At 42.0% G+C, this 16,656-nt stretch overlaps 1 protein-coding gene across 1 annotated transcript in view; it reads left to right on the forward strand.

Annotated features, from left to right (window-relative positions):
- Window positions 1–271: 271 nt before the first annotated feature.
- Window positions 272–16,656, forward strand: part of CDR2L (cerebellar degeneration related protein 2 like) — a 31,433-nt gene continuing 15,048 nt past the window's right edge. The window contains exon 1 of the mRNA XM_035104418.3: window positions 272–1,431. Coding sequence (XP_034960309.1) covers window positions 1,353–1,431 — 79 coding nt within the window. The 5' untranslated portion in view covers window positions 272–1,352. The remainder of the gene's footprint in view (window positions 1,432–16,656) is intronic.

Below are 16,656 nucleotides of genomic sequence, written 5' to 3' on the forward strand. Positions count from 1 at the left end.
CATGCTCAAGGACACTATTTTTTCATTAAAGAAAACTAGATTCTGAATTAAACCCTGGGGAAGGCTGGCTCATCAAATTAAGTTATTTTGCCAGTAGTTGATATGGAATCATCAGCAACCCTCCGCCAAATAGATGCCTACCCCTGTTCCAAGCTTTCCTACGCTGTCCTCCACTAGGAAGTCTATTTGTCACCTCCAATTGCACGGAACAATCCTGCCACTCCCATCTATTTTAATAAGAGACATGCAATCAGATCCCCCCCCCCAAGTCGGATTGTTCGTTTATTGCATCGAGAGCAAGGATTTTCCAAAGGAACAATGGCAAAGAATAATGCCAGCATAAGCTGTCGTGAAAACATTCATCGCTGGCTCTTACCCAACACACACATCTCCAGCGCGCAAAGGAAAAGCTGTGCAGGCTGCCGTAGTAAAAAGGACCTCCCACTTATGTGCAGACTCACAGATTTGGGTTTTGTTTTGCTTTTTGACTGGCACTCTCCACGACTCCGCCCCTAGCTCTCTACATCCTGGAGGAATGCAAGCCTCAAATCCGCCTAGCAGCTAAAATGCATCTGGAATTCCTCTGATGAGAAGGATGGGGCGGGTAAAAAATAGGAAAAGGAAAAGGTCTGCTCTCGCTCTCCCTCCTCCCCTCCTCCCGCGCCCATGTCTTTTGCATGGAATTTTTTTTGCAGCAGTTCCATGCTAGAGGTCTCCACCGAGCTGCATGAATAGGAACTGGCTGCATCGGAAGGTTGCTCTTTCTTTTGTGCATCATCACCCAGCGAAGTCGGCGCAAGTAAGAGAGCATTTGCAAATTGCAGTCTTCAGGTTCTGGTTCCCGTCCGTAACAAAGACTTAATAATCCCTCCTCCCCCAGCCAGAAAGCAAGATTTTTGGCGTGGAGGACAAGAAAAAAGGCCGGGGAGATTCGTACGCCACGTCTTCTCTGCTCTCGCTCTTTCGCTCCCTCGCCAAAGGGCTGATGGAGAGAGAAGGAAGGAAGGAAGGTGATGCAGAGATAGAGGGAGAGAGAGAGAGAGCTCGATGCCTGGTACCACTGCAGCAGCAGCAGCACTGATCACAATAGCACATCTGCAAAGCCATTGTCCCAACCTTACGTCTGTGCAGGATCAGACCTACTGGCCGATTCCCAGCCCTAAAGCCTGGCGACTGGATCCTGCCTTCGTCAGCTTCGGTCTTTGGGAGAAGATCTCCTCTGCTCCCCCTCCCCCAGCGCCGGTGTTTTCTTACCCTTGATTGTATATCTCTCTCTGCAGTATCCTCTTTGAGAGCTCAGCCTCTCTCTGCTTTACTGCTCTGTTTTGGATGTTTCCGGAGTAGGAGAGCTAATGCTGAGCGCCGACAGGATGGAAGAGTTTCAAAGCGAGGAAGAGGAAGCCTGGTACGGCCAACAGGACTTGGAGCAAGGTAAGGAAACGTATAAAAAAAAACCAAAACACTATAGCACCAAAGCCATGGCGATCTTCACACAGGGGAAAGGGATAGCAGAACGGGATAGGGACACAGAAGCATATAGGCTTCCTAATCCAACTTCTGAAACGCCTTTCTCTGCCTGCCTTCAGTACCTGAAAGGCTGCACCATCTCTCAGGGGAGCTAAACCATTGAATTCTAAATGTAATATTTCACCGTACATCAATGGGAACTCTTTAAGTTAAAAGGCCTCTGTAGACCCAGGGAAAGATGCATACATTTTGCCCCAAGTTATCCTAATAGGAAGAAATACGTCATCATGTCATTAGTGTTCGTGGTGCTAGACCTCTGCAAAAATGGTCATGGCACTTGATTTGAGGCCAGCTTTTAGCTGTTAGTGCTAGTTTAGATTAGATTTAAGTCATGTTGGTTACAGACAATTGTAAAACAGTAAGAACTGACTTGTACAGAAATGGGAGAGATATACTGTAATGAGAATGGAGAAAGCTTTCAGTTGCAAACAACCAAAAGTAAGTGAACCATATTTTTTTTGAAAGATAGAAATTTGTTTAGTACGTTTTTTAAAATGAGCAGCCACAAATTTATGCTGTATGTATGCTTTCAACAAAAGCAATATTTGCTGTACAAGCTGCAATGAGCTGCATTTTAAAAAATCAAAATATTATGTGTTCCAAAATCTTACTGACCACTAGGAAATCTCTCCTTTTCTTATATGAGAGCCCCCCCAAAATGAACCTTCCTATGCTCAGTAAAATAAAGGAATTGAAGATAAACCTACAACTGTAATATTGAATTAAATGCAGGCATAACAGTTGGTGAGATAATCTCTTCAACTAATAGCTTCACATGGATGCTCATAGCCTTAGGAGATTTTGTTGGAATGTAAGTTTTCATAACTTCAGTTGCAAAGGAGGAAATGAGAAAAGACTAAACATTCAATTTATAACATTGCACACTTAAACTAATAAAAAATACACAGCCTAGATATTAGAGGTGCAAAACATTCATGAAACTGGAGATCAAATCAATACCCTTGTATTGTGGAGAGAGAGTCATAGCTAAGCATTTTATATCCCAATGAATTAAGCATGTCCTTAACTCTTATATGTACTTTGGCCAGGTTGCGGCCTTACATTTGGGGGGGGGGGCATTACAGCTTGCTCCATCCCATCAAAACGAAGGCAGGATCCTAAGATGGAATGCAAAGGTGAGGATTCTGTGTAGGGAATCTAGGTTAAAACACAATTGACTTGATCCTGAACAGCATACAACTTGGCTTCAATTTCTTGAGGCAGCATCAAGAAAGTAAATATATTCCCACCCCCCAAAGAAGTGAGGTCACTATGAGGGCTTGCCTGGTGTCACTGAACCCAAAGTGTGACAGTGTTCAAGAACTTATGCTTATGTGCATGAATAATATGAAAAGAAATGATGCTTCCAGAGGATGAAAACAATTTGGAGAGCTACCATATCCTTGCATACCAATTTAAAAACTTGAGCCAACACCTAAGTGCCTAGGGTGGGAGCAAGCCAACATTAACATTAGCATAACAGCAGTAAACATAATTTTCCACTGGCATTGCAGGTGGTGTTCCATGCTGATAAACTGGCATAGTTATTGAGGAACAGGGTCCAGGAAAATAGCGGTTATAATAAAGAAGCTTAAATCAACAAGGAATATGAACATGGAGAAAGTGTTGAGGTCTGCTATTGCTTAATAACTACAACCACAGTTAATATGTACAATACACAAAGCTGAAAATACCGATAGTACTGTATTCTGTGCAGCTGCATTGAGGCGGAATAACAGTCTCTAGCTGATTACTGTCTCTGAGTTTAACATGTTATTTCAGGCTTGTCGTTTTTTTAGTTGGGAAACACGGAAGCTTTTAAAAGATGCAGTGTGTGTTATGCATTGTTAAGAGGATCAGGGTGCGAGCCTTCTGGGGGGGTCACGGAAGCAAGGTAATATTTGGCAGCAGATTCAGATGGGGTCAGTGACCTTCCCTGCAGGTTAAATGCTGAAACTGGTAAGGGCAAAGTAATGTGGGAATGACATCGGTCTTGTTGACCCCAGTTTATAATGTGATTTTGCTCGGTTATCAAAGGTGTTCTTTATGTAGGATGGATGAAATCTGCCTCCCAAGAAATCAGTACTTTTAAGTAGGAATTCAGCAAAGGGTTATTATGATCACCAACCACTTAGCTACTGGTTCATTACCCACATTCTAAGCTTAATATCTCCATACCACATTCTTTTCTTTTCACTGAATTTCCAGCTGTTTGGATATTCACATCTCTGCCTCAGTAAGTTTGCTTGCATGAACCATCAATTTAGTTATGTCTTTCACTGCCAAGAGACTTCACATGAGGCAGTTGCGAAGTATTAACAAATAATAAGTTCTAGGGTTTCCCCCCTTTTAATTAATTATGTCTCTTACCTAAAAACCATTTTTGAATGATACACTTTGACCCCACTTGCTCTCTGCTTACAGGGTATTTAGTATTCTACATGGCTAAAGTCAACTGGTAGCCTACGTGGAATGATGAAATAGCAGCTTCTACTTGTAATAGCAGCTTCTGTTTGTAGGGAAAAACAGCTTTCTTTCCCTTGTGGTGTTGAAAATTAAATGAAGAATGTCTTCTGAAGTCTGAAGTGTGGGACCTTGTGCACATGACCTTGTTCTTCCTCCTGACCATCCTCCTCCTCCTCTCCTTGCCCTTAAATATCTACCAGTCAAGAATATTTCTCTCCAATGCAAAAACTAAACTGGAATCAGTTTGGAGAGTATGTTCAAATTTGAGATCTACACACTCTTTGCAGAGTTCCTGTTTCTGAATATAACAGAAACCTACACCCTTGACTCTAATAATTTAAGTGGCATGTTTACTAACTGTTTATGTTATTGCCTGAAAAAATTCTAGTTCCTTTAGAAAGGGGGATTAGACTAGATGATTTTCAGGTTTATTTCCACTCTTTGCTTTTAGAATGCTTTTCATAGAAAAAACTACTGGGTATATAAAGTGATTTTAGATTTAGTAGTATGACTGAGCCTTTTTCAGGTAATATCAGCTTCTGTATATAGTTTCAGATTTAATTTAGCCATTGAATTTGGACAATATTGACAAATGGGTTTATTTTGTTTCCAGCAGTAAGATTTTGTAGCTTTTTTATTTTTAGACATGCTTTTATTGTTAACAAACAGCTGGTGATGGCACTGTAATACTACACTTAAAACAATGCCACTAAATTGTGGCTTATGTTGCTTTAAAGGCTGCAAAGAACAGTCTATAGAAAAACCGGTTTGGCAGAGCAAGAGTGTAAACACGGATTTTGTTTAATCAGAAACCCTTTCCCATTTGCTGAAGAAATGCATTGTGTGGCCTTGTTCCTTTAAGGAAGTCCTGCAATTAGAATGCATGAATGAAGGTAGAGCTGTGGAGAGAAGTGAAGACAATAAGCCTTGTTTCTGGCAGCTGGAACATGATGATGTGGCTGTACTGACATAATGCAGTAACTTCCCAAGGAATGTTTGCTATGAGAGCTCAAGGGAGTGAACTAGGAAACCTAAACTATAAAGAATCAGGGGGAAATTTCTACTTATTGGCTTATTATTTAGTTCAGAATAAATATACCAGAAGAGAATTGCAGTCAGATGCCAAATAGCCTACCCAGCTGCTATGGCCCAGCCGGCATGATGTTTATGCAGGTGATATACGCCTAGGGCTTGCCGATCAGAAGGTCGGCGGTTCGAATCCTCGCGACGGGGTGAGCTCCCGTTGCTTCCTGCCAACCTAGCAGTTCGAAAGCACGTCAAGTGCAAATAGATAAATAGGTACCGCTCCGGTGGGAAGGTAAATGGCATTTCCGGGCACTGCTCTGGTTCGTCAGAAGCGGCTTAGTCATGCTGGCCACATGACCTGGAAGCTGTACGCCGGCTCCCTCGGCCAATAGAGCGAGATGTGTGCTGCAACCCCAGAGTCGGTCACGACTGGACCTAATGGTCAGGGGTCCCTTTACCTTATACACAATTATTTCATTTTTTTCTTGATGTTTTACATTTTTACACTCTCTGTCTCTCTCTCTTTTCAAGACGCTTAGGGTGATGTGATTGGTCCCCCATTTTTCCTTATAACAACTTGTGAGTTGGATTAGGCTAAGAGATGGTGATTGTCCCAGGCTTATCAACTGAGAGTCATGGTTTAACATGGATTTTAATTACTTTCATGCGCGCGCACACGCACACACACACCTGCCATTGTTTGTTTCCATTGTGATCCTTGGTGGTAAACAAGGAGGAGAAATAGAGTCAACAGCCATTAAATGGGGGTGGGGGGGGATCTGTAGTTACTTTCAGAAATAACAATAGTAGTGAAGTACTTCACATCCATTCTGCTTGCACTGCTGTTCTTCTCACCTGCTCCCCGCCCCTTCCTAAGCTGAGAGTAAACCATGTAGTAGCTGGTACATAGAGTATGTAAGAAAGGATTCTTCTTTGCATTGTGTGATGTGTAAGTTAGGATAGCTGCATTGCAAAACAGCCATCTACCTAAGTATTTCTCCTACCTGGGAAGACAGAACTTGTTACAGGCTTCTCCCAAGCCTTTTTATGTGTTGCATTTGGGGACAAATCAACATATGGAGAGATAGGTTGGAGATAGGAGTAGAGCCAGCAGGCATGAGCCCGACTTCCATCTGTTTAAGGGCCCTGTGTGTCCTGTTTGAACATGGATAGGCTCTTGTATGCGTGACTGGGAAACCTTCATTTTTCCAGGAGGTTATGCACTTTCAGGTATATTTGCATAAATTCCATTCATTTGGGAGCCATGAGTTCATGGAAGCCCAGGGAATGACCAGCAGGTGTTTGCTGACCACCTGTACAGCACTACCGACTTTCAGCTACGCAAAGAGAAGCAGCAACAAATTACTGCTAACCAAACATAAACAGTTGGAACATACCGAATAGTAGCTCCAGCAGTAAACCAGACATGAACTGCTAATGCAAACATACCATATGCGTACACTTAAGCCATATAATGCTAATGCCCACTCCAGAGCACAGATCTACGCATTCTTCTCTCTCAGGATCCGTAGTATGCTTAGGCAACTTGCCATTTGTTTTGCTCACATGTAACAACACAAAATGATGTTACTGTCTTTCACTGAGGGCTCCGGCATTCATTATGCTTCATCCTTCTTGTACCAAGATGTAACTGCTGCACTTTCCACTAGGTGTCTATAAATCTTTTGATACAGAAGAGTAGCTGTTAACTGCAAAAGTTTTTCAAAGTACAGTACAGTGGTGCCTCGACTTACGAATTTAATCTGTTCCGAAGGAACCTTCGTAGGTCGAAAAATTTGTAAGTCGAAAAACGCCATTGGAAACGCGGTTTACCATAGGAATGCATTGGAAACGGAAAAATTTGTAAGTCAAAGCAACCCCATCTAAACATTTGTAAGTCAAAAAAAAACCCTATCTAAAACCGCCGCGGTTTCCTTTCGGATGTCGAGACATTCATAAGCGCACGGCCATTAGCCCCATTCGTAAGTCGAAAAATTCGGTTGTCGAGTCGTTCGTAAGTCGAGTTACCACTGTACTGTATTCATTTAAAGGACTTCAAAGGGATAATTGCAATGTAATATGTTACTTGACGGTAACTAACCTGGAGTATGTTGCAGTGACGAAGTTGTGTTACATTCTGTGTCTTCAGCATTGCTCATCCTCCAGTTGTTGTTGTCGTTGTTGTTGTTGTCGTTGTTTAAGAATCTGAATGTTTTCATAGAGTTTCTGGGCAAATGTATTCAACATGTAAAGCAGCAGGTTTGCCACTCCTATGAAATGTGAATATATTTTAAAACTTGAACAATTTTTTTAAAAGTACCGTATATTGCTAGATGAGGAGGTCGATCAAAACAACCCGGTTGGCAAGAAAATATTGTTGGATTATGTAAAACTATCCTAATCACAACTTTAGGTAGTTCACAAGAGCATTGCTACCACATGGCTTGCCCAGAAATTTCTCAGCCAGACTGGTCAGTTAGAAATATGTGGCTTAATTAAATTTGCACAAGACCCTTCTTTTTTTCATAATGCATTTTAGGCAACGAACTCGGCCAGCCTTATTGCTAAAGCTGGGGTGTATGTTTTGTTTGATTAGTGGGGAGGCTTTTGGGGTGGAGTTGATAGGGGCCTAAAACTTTCTGCAGTGTCTCTCTCTGCACCCAGTTAACAACTCTGAAATTCAAGTCCGTACATTGCCGGGAATTCAGAAATACGTGGGTTATTTTATTGGTTAGGTTTTGTAAACAAATGTACAATAACTCTCATTTCTGACATGGCCAGAAATACTTATCAGATACACCAGATTGAAGCATTGTGGATAAACAAGGGGATGAAAAAGGTCACTCCATGGAGTGGCAGAAAGCTTCCCAACTTGCTTCAAAAATCTGGCTGTGCTGCTCTGAAGAAGCGTGATGCAGATTGCCTGGCACTGTTGGCTGCACCGCTGTGATTGGCTGGATGTTGTTTGACCCAAAATCTGCACAGTCAGAAGGATGCTGCTGGCTATCTCTGCAGTATCTGAAGCTCTCATTTATTTATGAGTCTAAACAAGCAGGTGTGTTCAGCTAGTGGAAACTTTTTCTCTTAACTGCTGAGCTGCCATAACTGCTAGACCAGTGGCCTATGTAAGATGCAGAGGCAAAGATTATATTTAGTTATTAAATTTAGAGCAGGGAAACCCTTTTCAACCCAAGGGCCAGAGGCCAAAGTAGGTGGTGGAGCAATTAATGTGATTTTTTATTCTTTCTACAGTAGGCTACTTTCTTCGCACACGGACATCCCTCTCTATTTTTCATCCAAGCAAGCAACTCAAGTTCAAGGGCATACTCCAGCCAGGAAAAACACTCAAAGACATAGCTACCAAGTTATCCCTTTTTTAAAGGGATTTTCCCTTATGCTGAATAGGCTTCCTCGCAAGAAAAGGGAAAACTTGGCAGCTATGCTCAAAGAAGGTGTGGAGGAGGACTAGTGAGGGCTGTGGCCTGAGGAGAGTTCAGAGGGCCAGCTATGGAGGCATAAAATGCCACATTCGGTCCTCACTTGGTTTTAGAGCCTCTTCCAGCATAAAATAATAATAATTGTGGGCACAGGAGTGCTTCATGAATAATTTCCACAGTTAAATTGTATTATAGCAGGCACGTCCAACAGATAGATTGTGATCTACCAGTAGATCACTGGATGTCTGTGGTAGATCACTGCTAGATCACTGGCACCCCTAAAAAAGCTCACCCAAAATTTTCCTCCTCCCTAAAAAAAGCTGAACTATGACCTGAAGCCCTAAACAAAAATGGGCCTCCCTCCCTCCTAAATGAAGCTCAACAAGTTTGACCTAAACCCCCCAAAACAGGGCTTCCCTTCCTTAAAAAAACTCAACAGCTTTGACCTGAACCCCCCAAAAGGGGGTAGATCACTCCCAGTTTTTAACTCTGTGAGTAGATCAGAGTCTCTTGGGAGTTGGCCACCCCTGTATTATAGGAAACACTAATCCAATCAGCCTTAAGTAGGGCTGGATGATATCAGCTTTTTGACGATATACTGTGATGTTGAAAAAACTGCATTGGCCTCTGCCCACGAGGCACCTGGTGAAACTGCCCCAGCTTTCACCTCTCACCTCACAACTCATTGTGTCCTCTCATTCTGTAGCAGTATTCACATGGATTAAAAATGTAATATGGAAAAAGCAGCCCCTTCCATGGACTAGATTCTGGTCACTGGAACATGTCGAGGAGATTCTGAAATTGATTTTCTTAAAGAAAAGAAAAATCCCCCCCCCAAAAAAAACAATCCCGTGGAGAAAGGAATTATTATTTATACACAGATTGATGTGTAACTTCCTGTGAGAGCCTCCTATGGAAGAGCTTTTTAGCACATGAGTCCACATGCAGGAGAGAGTAGAATTACCGGTAGAAGGAAATTGCAGTTAGAAAGTCAAGCCAGTGGGTGATTGGAGGGCAGGGGGAAAGCAGAATGGATCCTCTGAACCTTGGAATGGCCACCTGGCTGCAGATGTTTCTCCCTGTCTAATCTAAAAATAGAAAAAAAAACTCCCCATGAATCCTGAATGTCATCCCAACCCTAGCAACATAGGCTTGTATTAGTCATTTGTGGCACGTCAGCAGCCTGGGGGTGGGGGGAATCAATTTGTTTTGCAACATAGAAAAACCTTTCTGAATACCTGCCTGAAATTATTTTTTAAATGGGCACAATCCAGCACTCCTGTTTGAATCAATGAGACTGGAAATCAAAGGGTCTTACATTCTGCCGGATCACAACCTCTGATAAATCGCCAGTATCATCTTTCAGTAATGGAGTCTTTTGCTGCTGCTTCTTTTTCAATTTAGCTATCATTTTTTTGATAGCTGGTAGTTTTAGCCTTTTATCATATGACTGGTCTTCTATACCTATTAATATTTCAATATTTCTCTGATTTATTCCCTTTAATAGTGAACTCGGGTGCTGAGGGTCAACAGAATTGGAGCCCAAAGGGGAGCCATTAGGAAACAAGATGGGGGAGGTATCAGCATCCTCAGGGAAACCCCAAGATTTGCAAACTAAGTGGGGGTTTTTTTTAAGTGGCAGCCTCTCCCCCCCCCCCCAAAAAAAATAAAAAAATCAAAGGACTTTGTAGCTACAGAACACTGAGAGTCCAGTTGCAAAAGAAAAGCCAGGAAGGGCAATTGAGGTATAGAAGTATCCTGGAGGAAAGGCATGGCTAGCTGGTTGCAACCTTGAACAGGATTGTTCCTGTTAGGAGATAACGATATACTGCAACATTTTGGTTGCAGGTCCCACTTGTTCCTTACTATTTGTCACCACGCTTGTGTATTTACTGTGCCACTATCATACTACATGAAGCATGAAGGGGATTCTTATGTGCGTTTGACGTAAATGGGTACATGGCTCCGAAGGAAGGTGCGGTTTGGAACGGTGCTCTTGAGAATGAATAGCAATGGCTCTGTCTGCACCATTGGCTCCTTCCCAGAGAATTATTATCCTTTCTGCTCAGTCACCTACACAGAGTGCAGCCGTGAGTGCAAAGGATTATGGGGACTAGGTAGCCTGTTTCTAAAGACTTGAACAACACAGGTAATGAGCTGGTTATGTTGAGGGCTGAAGAATAAGGCAACCAGTCTTCGGATGCTCTCTTCATGGTGCAGGAAGGAGCAGGTTGAAGCACCTCCGTTGCCACTAAGGTAACACCTGAAGGAGCGTCTCCACCCCGATTGTTCTGCCTGGACACTGAGGTCCAGCACCGAGGGCCTTCTGGCGGTTCCCTCGTTGTGAGAAGCCAAGTTGCTTGCAGGGAACCAGGCAGAGGGCCTTCTCGGTAGTGGCGCCCGCCCTGTGGCACGCCCTCCCATCAGATGTCAAAGAGAAAAAGAGTTACCAGATTTTTAGAAGACATCTGAAGGCAGCCCTGTTTAGGGAGGCTTTTAATCTTTAATCAATTATTTTATTCTTCTGTTGGAAGCCGCCCAGAGTGGCTGGGGAAACCCAGCCAGATGGGCGGGGTATAAATAATAAATTATTATTATTATTATTATTATTATTATTATTATTATTATTATTACCATGAGGTTGATCGGGGTCCCCAGCTTCGTATGACGCACTGATGCAGAAAGGAGTTTGGGAGTTTCTGCAGTGCAGCTCCTTCCCACATGACTAAGGTAATGTAAGAAGCTCTAGGCCACATGGGAGGCGAGTGTGCTGCATCTCCTCCCCACACCAGCAGGATTCCTCCTGGAATCTAGGACAGAAGCTGGTGCAGGAACAGGCTGCAGCAGGGGCTCCTCTCATGTGGCCAAGTCTGCGGATGCTCTCTTCATGGTGCAGGAAGGAGCAGGTTGAAGCGCACCTCCGTTGCCACTAAGGTAACACAAGAAGTGGCTCTGTGCTAACAATAACCCAGATTCACAGTCGAAACAAAATGAAAAAAATTCCTTCCAGTAGCACCTTCGAGACCAACTAAGTTTGTCATTGGTATGAGCTTTCGTGTGCATGCACACTTCTTCAGATACACTGAAACAGAAGTCACCAGGCCCTTATATATAGTGAGAGGGTGGGGAGGGGTATTACTCAGAAGGGTGGTGGGAATGGGTGATTGGCTGATAGGTGTGGTGAACCTGTGGACGACTGTTAAGGGCTGCAATTGGTCTTACAGGAAAAAGCAATGGGTGAGATGGCTAAAAATAGCTTTGTCGTGTATATTTGTAATAAGACAGCTACTTTGAGATCTTGTATAGAATGTCCTGGGAGATTGAAGTGTTCTCCTACTGGTTTCTCTGTCTTGTGATTCCTGATGTCAGAGTTATGTCCATTTATCCTTTGGCGTAGGGTTTGGCCTGTTTGTCCAATATAGAGAGCTGATTCTGATGTACTGTACAGTAGTTGGTCAGAAACCTATTTCAAATCATGTGTGACGGACCATTGAAGAGAGAGTAAATTAACATGATTCACATATTGTTGCACTAAGAACATAGGAAGAGTATGCTGGATCAGGCCAGTGGCCCATCCTGCTCCCACAGTGGCCAACCTCTCCTTGTTATGCCCTTCAGCTTTCTATATACTTCATGAATTTTCCAGATGGAGCTTCTTGTTCCCCTGGTTTTTATTGCTGCTGAAATGTGTGTGTGCATAATTATTCTATATTGATTTTATATTTATATTTTCTAGCCATCTTTACTTTTAAGTTCAGATTTCTTAGCTTAGTACTTAAGATTTAGCTTTCTTTTGTTAATGGAATGTATGTTGAAACCCTTTGTATCTCTTCTTTACCTGGCCTTGTGAAGTCCCATCTGCCATTCTCAGAGACATTTGAATCCAAAATTACAGAAACGTTTGCTAATTTTGCTGTAATCGTGCTGTTTCCTTGACTCAGCCTCCGTGATTAGCCTCCTTTAAATTGCCCTTTGCTAATGGTGATTTCGTTGTTTCTACAGAAAAGTCCTTACCCTTGTCCTTTGTGATGTCATTTTGCATAAGATAACTGCCTTGGGTTTCTTTTACAATCAAGCAGTGTACTGGTATAAATGTTATGAAATAAAAAAAAATAAGGAACTAACATTTCTTACAAATGTTGAAGTAGGTTTTGCTCTCGGGGTTTGGCATACTAGATGAACCAGTTTATTGCATACATTCTGCGTCTCTGCCAGCCTGGGAAGAGCGCCTCGCTTTGGTTTCTAACATGGGCTAGATAACCTGTGCATTTCTGTAACCCTGACGTATTAAGCATTGATCTATTAGCTAGAAGGATCTTTTCTGCTTCCTATCTACCACTTGCAATGCATTCAACCAGCCTCACCCTTAAAAGCAGCATGTGAGCTGTATGGGAGTTATATTTTTTTAATCTATAGGGGTGCTCTGAGCTGCAGTCAGCACCACTTCCAATGCTCCAACAAGAAGCGTGGAAATGATTCCTAGGCTTTATGCTTACCTGCCGCTACAGAGGGCTGAAAGGTGGTGTGGCCCGTGATAGAGACAAGCAGGTTCTCCAGACACTAATGAATGGCTGCCGATTGAACAGCAGGTTCTTTTCCTTAATGCAACTACTTTGCTGTCCACATACTGTACTTTTAAGTAGCTGCATTGGCTAGAGGATATTTTTTTAAATGATACTTTTCTTTATGGGGAGGCTGGTGAGAGGAGAGGAGTGCTTTGTGGTTTAACTAAAGAGAAACTGATTTTTTTGGGGGGGAGGGATCTAGTTATGGGCTTAAATACATTAAGGCAGCGTTTCTCAACCACTGTTCCGCGGCACACTAGTGTGCCGCGAGACGCTGGCTGGTGTGCCGCGACGTGCAGCGACGAGAAGGGCGATTTGCATTGTCACGTGCCTGGCGGCCGCCAATACCCAGCACTGACCCACCGGAAAGCAATATTTGGCAAGTGTTTCTTACAGTCATAATTATAATATAGGGCGGCACAGAGTTAAATTTTTTAACTTTTTTAATGGTGGTGTGCCTCGTGATTTTTTTCACGGAACAAGTGTGCCGTGGCCCAAAAAAGGTTGAGAAACACTGCATTAAGGGAGGGTTTATCTGAGAAATCAACTGGTTGGCTTTCTGAGAAATAGGTATTGTGTTGCAGGCAAAAAAAAAGTGACCTCAGACAAGTGGCTTGGTGTTTGGAGGACCAGGCTCTTGCTTGTCTCTTCGCCTCATTGGTTTGCCTTCTATGAAATGGGTATTGTGTTGCAGTAAGCAAATGGGGTGCTTCAATGAATTGCTTAGTGTTTTCAGCTCTGAGATAGAGAGAGAGAGAAAATAGCCTGTGCATTGTAACTTCTCGGCTTCCACATCTGTAAAATGGGTGATTTTTTTATAGAAAGACTTCTGCCTCCTTAATCCCTCAATCATACCATGTGTGACTTCATGCAACTCAGTAGCATGGCTCATTTTCTTGAGGCATCTATCTGCTCTTTGTGTACTGTATGTTATTTTCGGCTTACTGTTCATAGCACAGTTGTCGTCTGGATTGCCTTTCATTTCTGGGGTCTTGATATCATGTGTGGATAAGCATTGCCCTTGCAATCACATGCAGTAGTATACGTCTTAGATTAGTGTAGTGTTTTTACTAATCTACTTTTTACTAAATCGCCAAGCTCTGCCTCGTCTCTTTAACATGCCAGACTCAGTGGTTGTATTTGTAACTACCTCACTTTGGGAGGCACCGGTTGGCCCTGCGTTCTTGATTCCTGAACTGATGCTCTGTTCTCTAAAATGAATCTTAGGGCCAATTAAAATGTTCAGCAAAATCAAGCAGTAAAATGTTCCCTTGTTGTCCCTCACTAGACTCAGGTGTTCAAAGCCAAATGCTTCTTTTGAATATGTGGAGACTTTTTGTCATGGGATATTGTTCAGATTGGCAAAGCCCCTCCTTAGCCAGTTGAAATGACCAACAAGGACAAATTCCACTTCTTAATTCTGCTTAAGATGGCCTTTTTATTGTGGTTTTTTTAAAACAACAACAACAACAACAACAACAACAACAACAACAACAACAACAACAACAACACAATACTAACATGGTTTCTTTATTTACCATTGAGTTGTTCAAAGTTCTTGTCAAATGCTTGAAAAATAGTATTTTAGTATATGTAATATCTAGTGTTTGTGTATGTATACAGTATATGTAATATAATATCTACACAGAGGTGGATTAAATGGACAGCTGGCGATTAAAGTGTGTTGTATAGACCTTCATCATTTTACACTGATTGTTATGAATTCCACAATTTATTCAGTTGTAAAGAAAGGCTAGCAACCTCAACGCTGGTTGGCTTAGTCTGGAGTCATGAGTGTTGCATTTCCAGAGGGGTAGACATGTTAAAACTTGCAGCAAAAGCTACGGAGAGGCTTGTGGCACCTTAAAGGCTAGTTGCCTAACCTAGAGTCCTCCTCAAGTTGCCGTGGAGCAGAGGAATGATGAATGAAGGTCATGAGGTTCCTAAAAAGCATGCCATAAAAAGCTTCCAGGCGTTACATAAATTTTAAAAAGCTTTGAAATCTCTGGAGGTTAAAACACAAGAAGTTAAAGGCAGGGATAAACCTTTAAATCTGCCTTCTTTGGCTTTAAAGACCTGCAAACAAAATGTGGCTTTGGAGACCAGTATTACCTGAATGCCCAAAGTAAGCCCTCTCAGGACATGGGAGATGATATCAGATAATGTGTCATGCCCTCCTTAAGCACACTTAAGAAAGCAATTGAGATCCGAACAGCAAGAGTCTTGGAAACATCTACTGATCACATAAGTTGTCTTAGATCAAGGAGAGAAGACAGACTCAAAAGGCTAAACAAAGCAACAAACATTAGTTGATAAGGTGAGCAATATTTTCATGGAAGGTGCAGATACTGTACTGTCTTCACTTTGGAGGCTTCAAAAAAAGGAGCTGAAAATAATGATTTTCTTTCTTACCCCCTGCATTAAAGAAGCTTTAGCAATGGAACACGCGACTGGGAGCAGAGCAGTCTCTATGGGCCTCTTTTGACATTGTTATGTTTCTGCATTTTCTCGACAAGAAAACTATTAAGAATGAGCAGCGATTGTTAAAGCATGAAGTTGAAAGCATGAAGGGTATTGTATTTCAGTATTTCAAGGTCTCTGTGGAAATGATGCGTAAGTCCAAAGTTATGAACTCGTCACAGTCCTAATAGTTGAAGGATTACAACATGAGGGGGACCTGCTCTGTTGTGTTTGAAGTGTGTGGTGGCAATAAGCCCCACATACTAGCTGCTCTAGCAGCTAGAATAACCATTTTTACAAGTTTAAAGGACAAAAAGAAGAAGAACCGAGGCAGCCCCCAGGTTGTATCATACAGGAATCCAAAGGAGCTTGCTTTCTGAAAAAGACCCACAGCCCAAATTGAGTCATGATTTGCTGAGACCAAATTGAATCCAAGTTATGTGGATTCCTCCCTCATCCCTAAAGGCAACTGAAAACCTCTGAATATAACCAATCGTGTTTTGAATAAAACACAGTCATAGGTGAAAAAAATGAGAATTTGAAACAGGTTACTTGAAAAAATAGTGAAATAAAACTTCTGGAAGATGGCATTAGAATCATTTGTATCTCAGAAAGATTTGAGCGCTAATAACATGGTATGTTTGAAAAGCTGAATTCCTTCTGGAACAAGAGATATGGACAAGCTTACATCCTTGGTGTTAGTTCAAAGGAGAACTGTTTCAAAGTTGTGGCATTTTGGTACATTACCTGAGAAGCTTAAACACTTTATAAAGATGGAGCTGCTTGGAATGTCCTGATGTTCTCTCACTTGCATTTCTGGTGGCCTTGGCTAGCAATTCAGTGAGCTTTTCCAGCGATCATTTTGAACTGATTTTAAACCACTGTTCGGTTGTTTTTTTGTACTGTTTTTAAAATGATGTTTAGCTTGTCTCATGGTAAGCGTGGAAATCGCCTAGTGACACATGTAAAAGTGATTCATAAATTAATAATAATAATTCTGGATATGTGTCCTTCACAGAAAGTACAATGGTTGGAATTACAGTCACTAGTCATACTAGTTGGGATATATAAATCAAAACATAACTACCTGGCTTTATAAAATAAGCTAGATGCTCACAGTTTAATGATGAAAATCATCTAAACCATTAAAAGAGAGATTTACAAATTATAGGGGA

Source organism: Zootoca vivipara, chromosome 2, assembly GCF_965207765.1.
Source record: "Zootoca vivipara chromosome 2, rZooViv2.hap1.1, whole genome shotgun sequence".
NCBI lineage: Eukaryota > Metazoa > Chordata > Lepidosauria > Squamata > Lacertidae > Zootoca > Zootoca vivipara.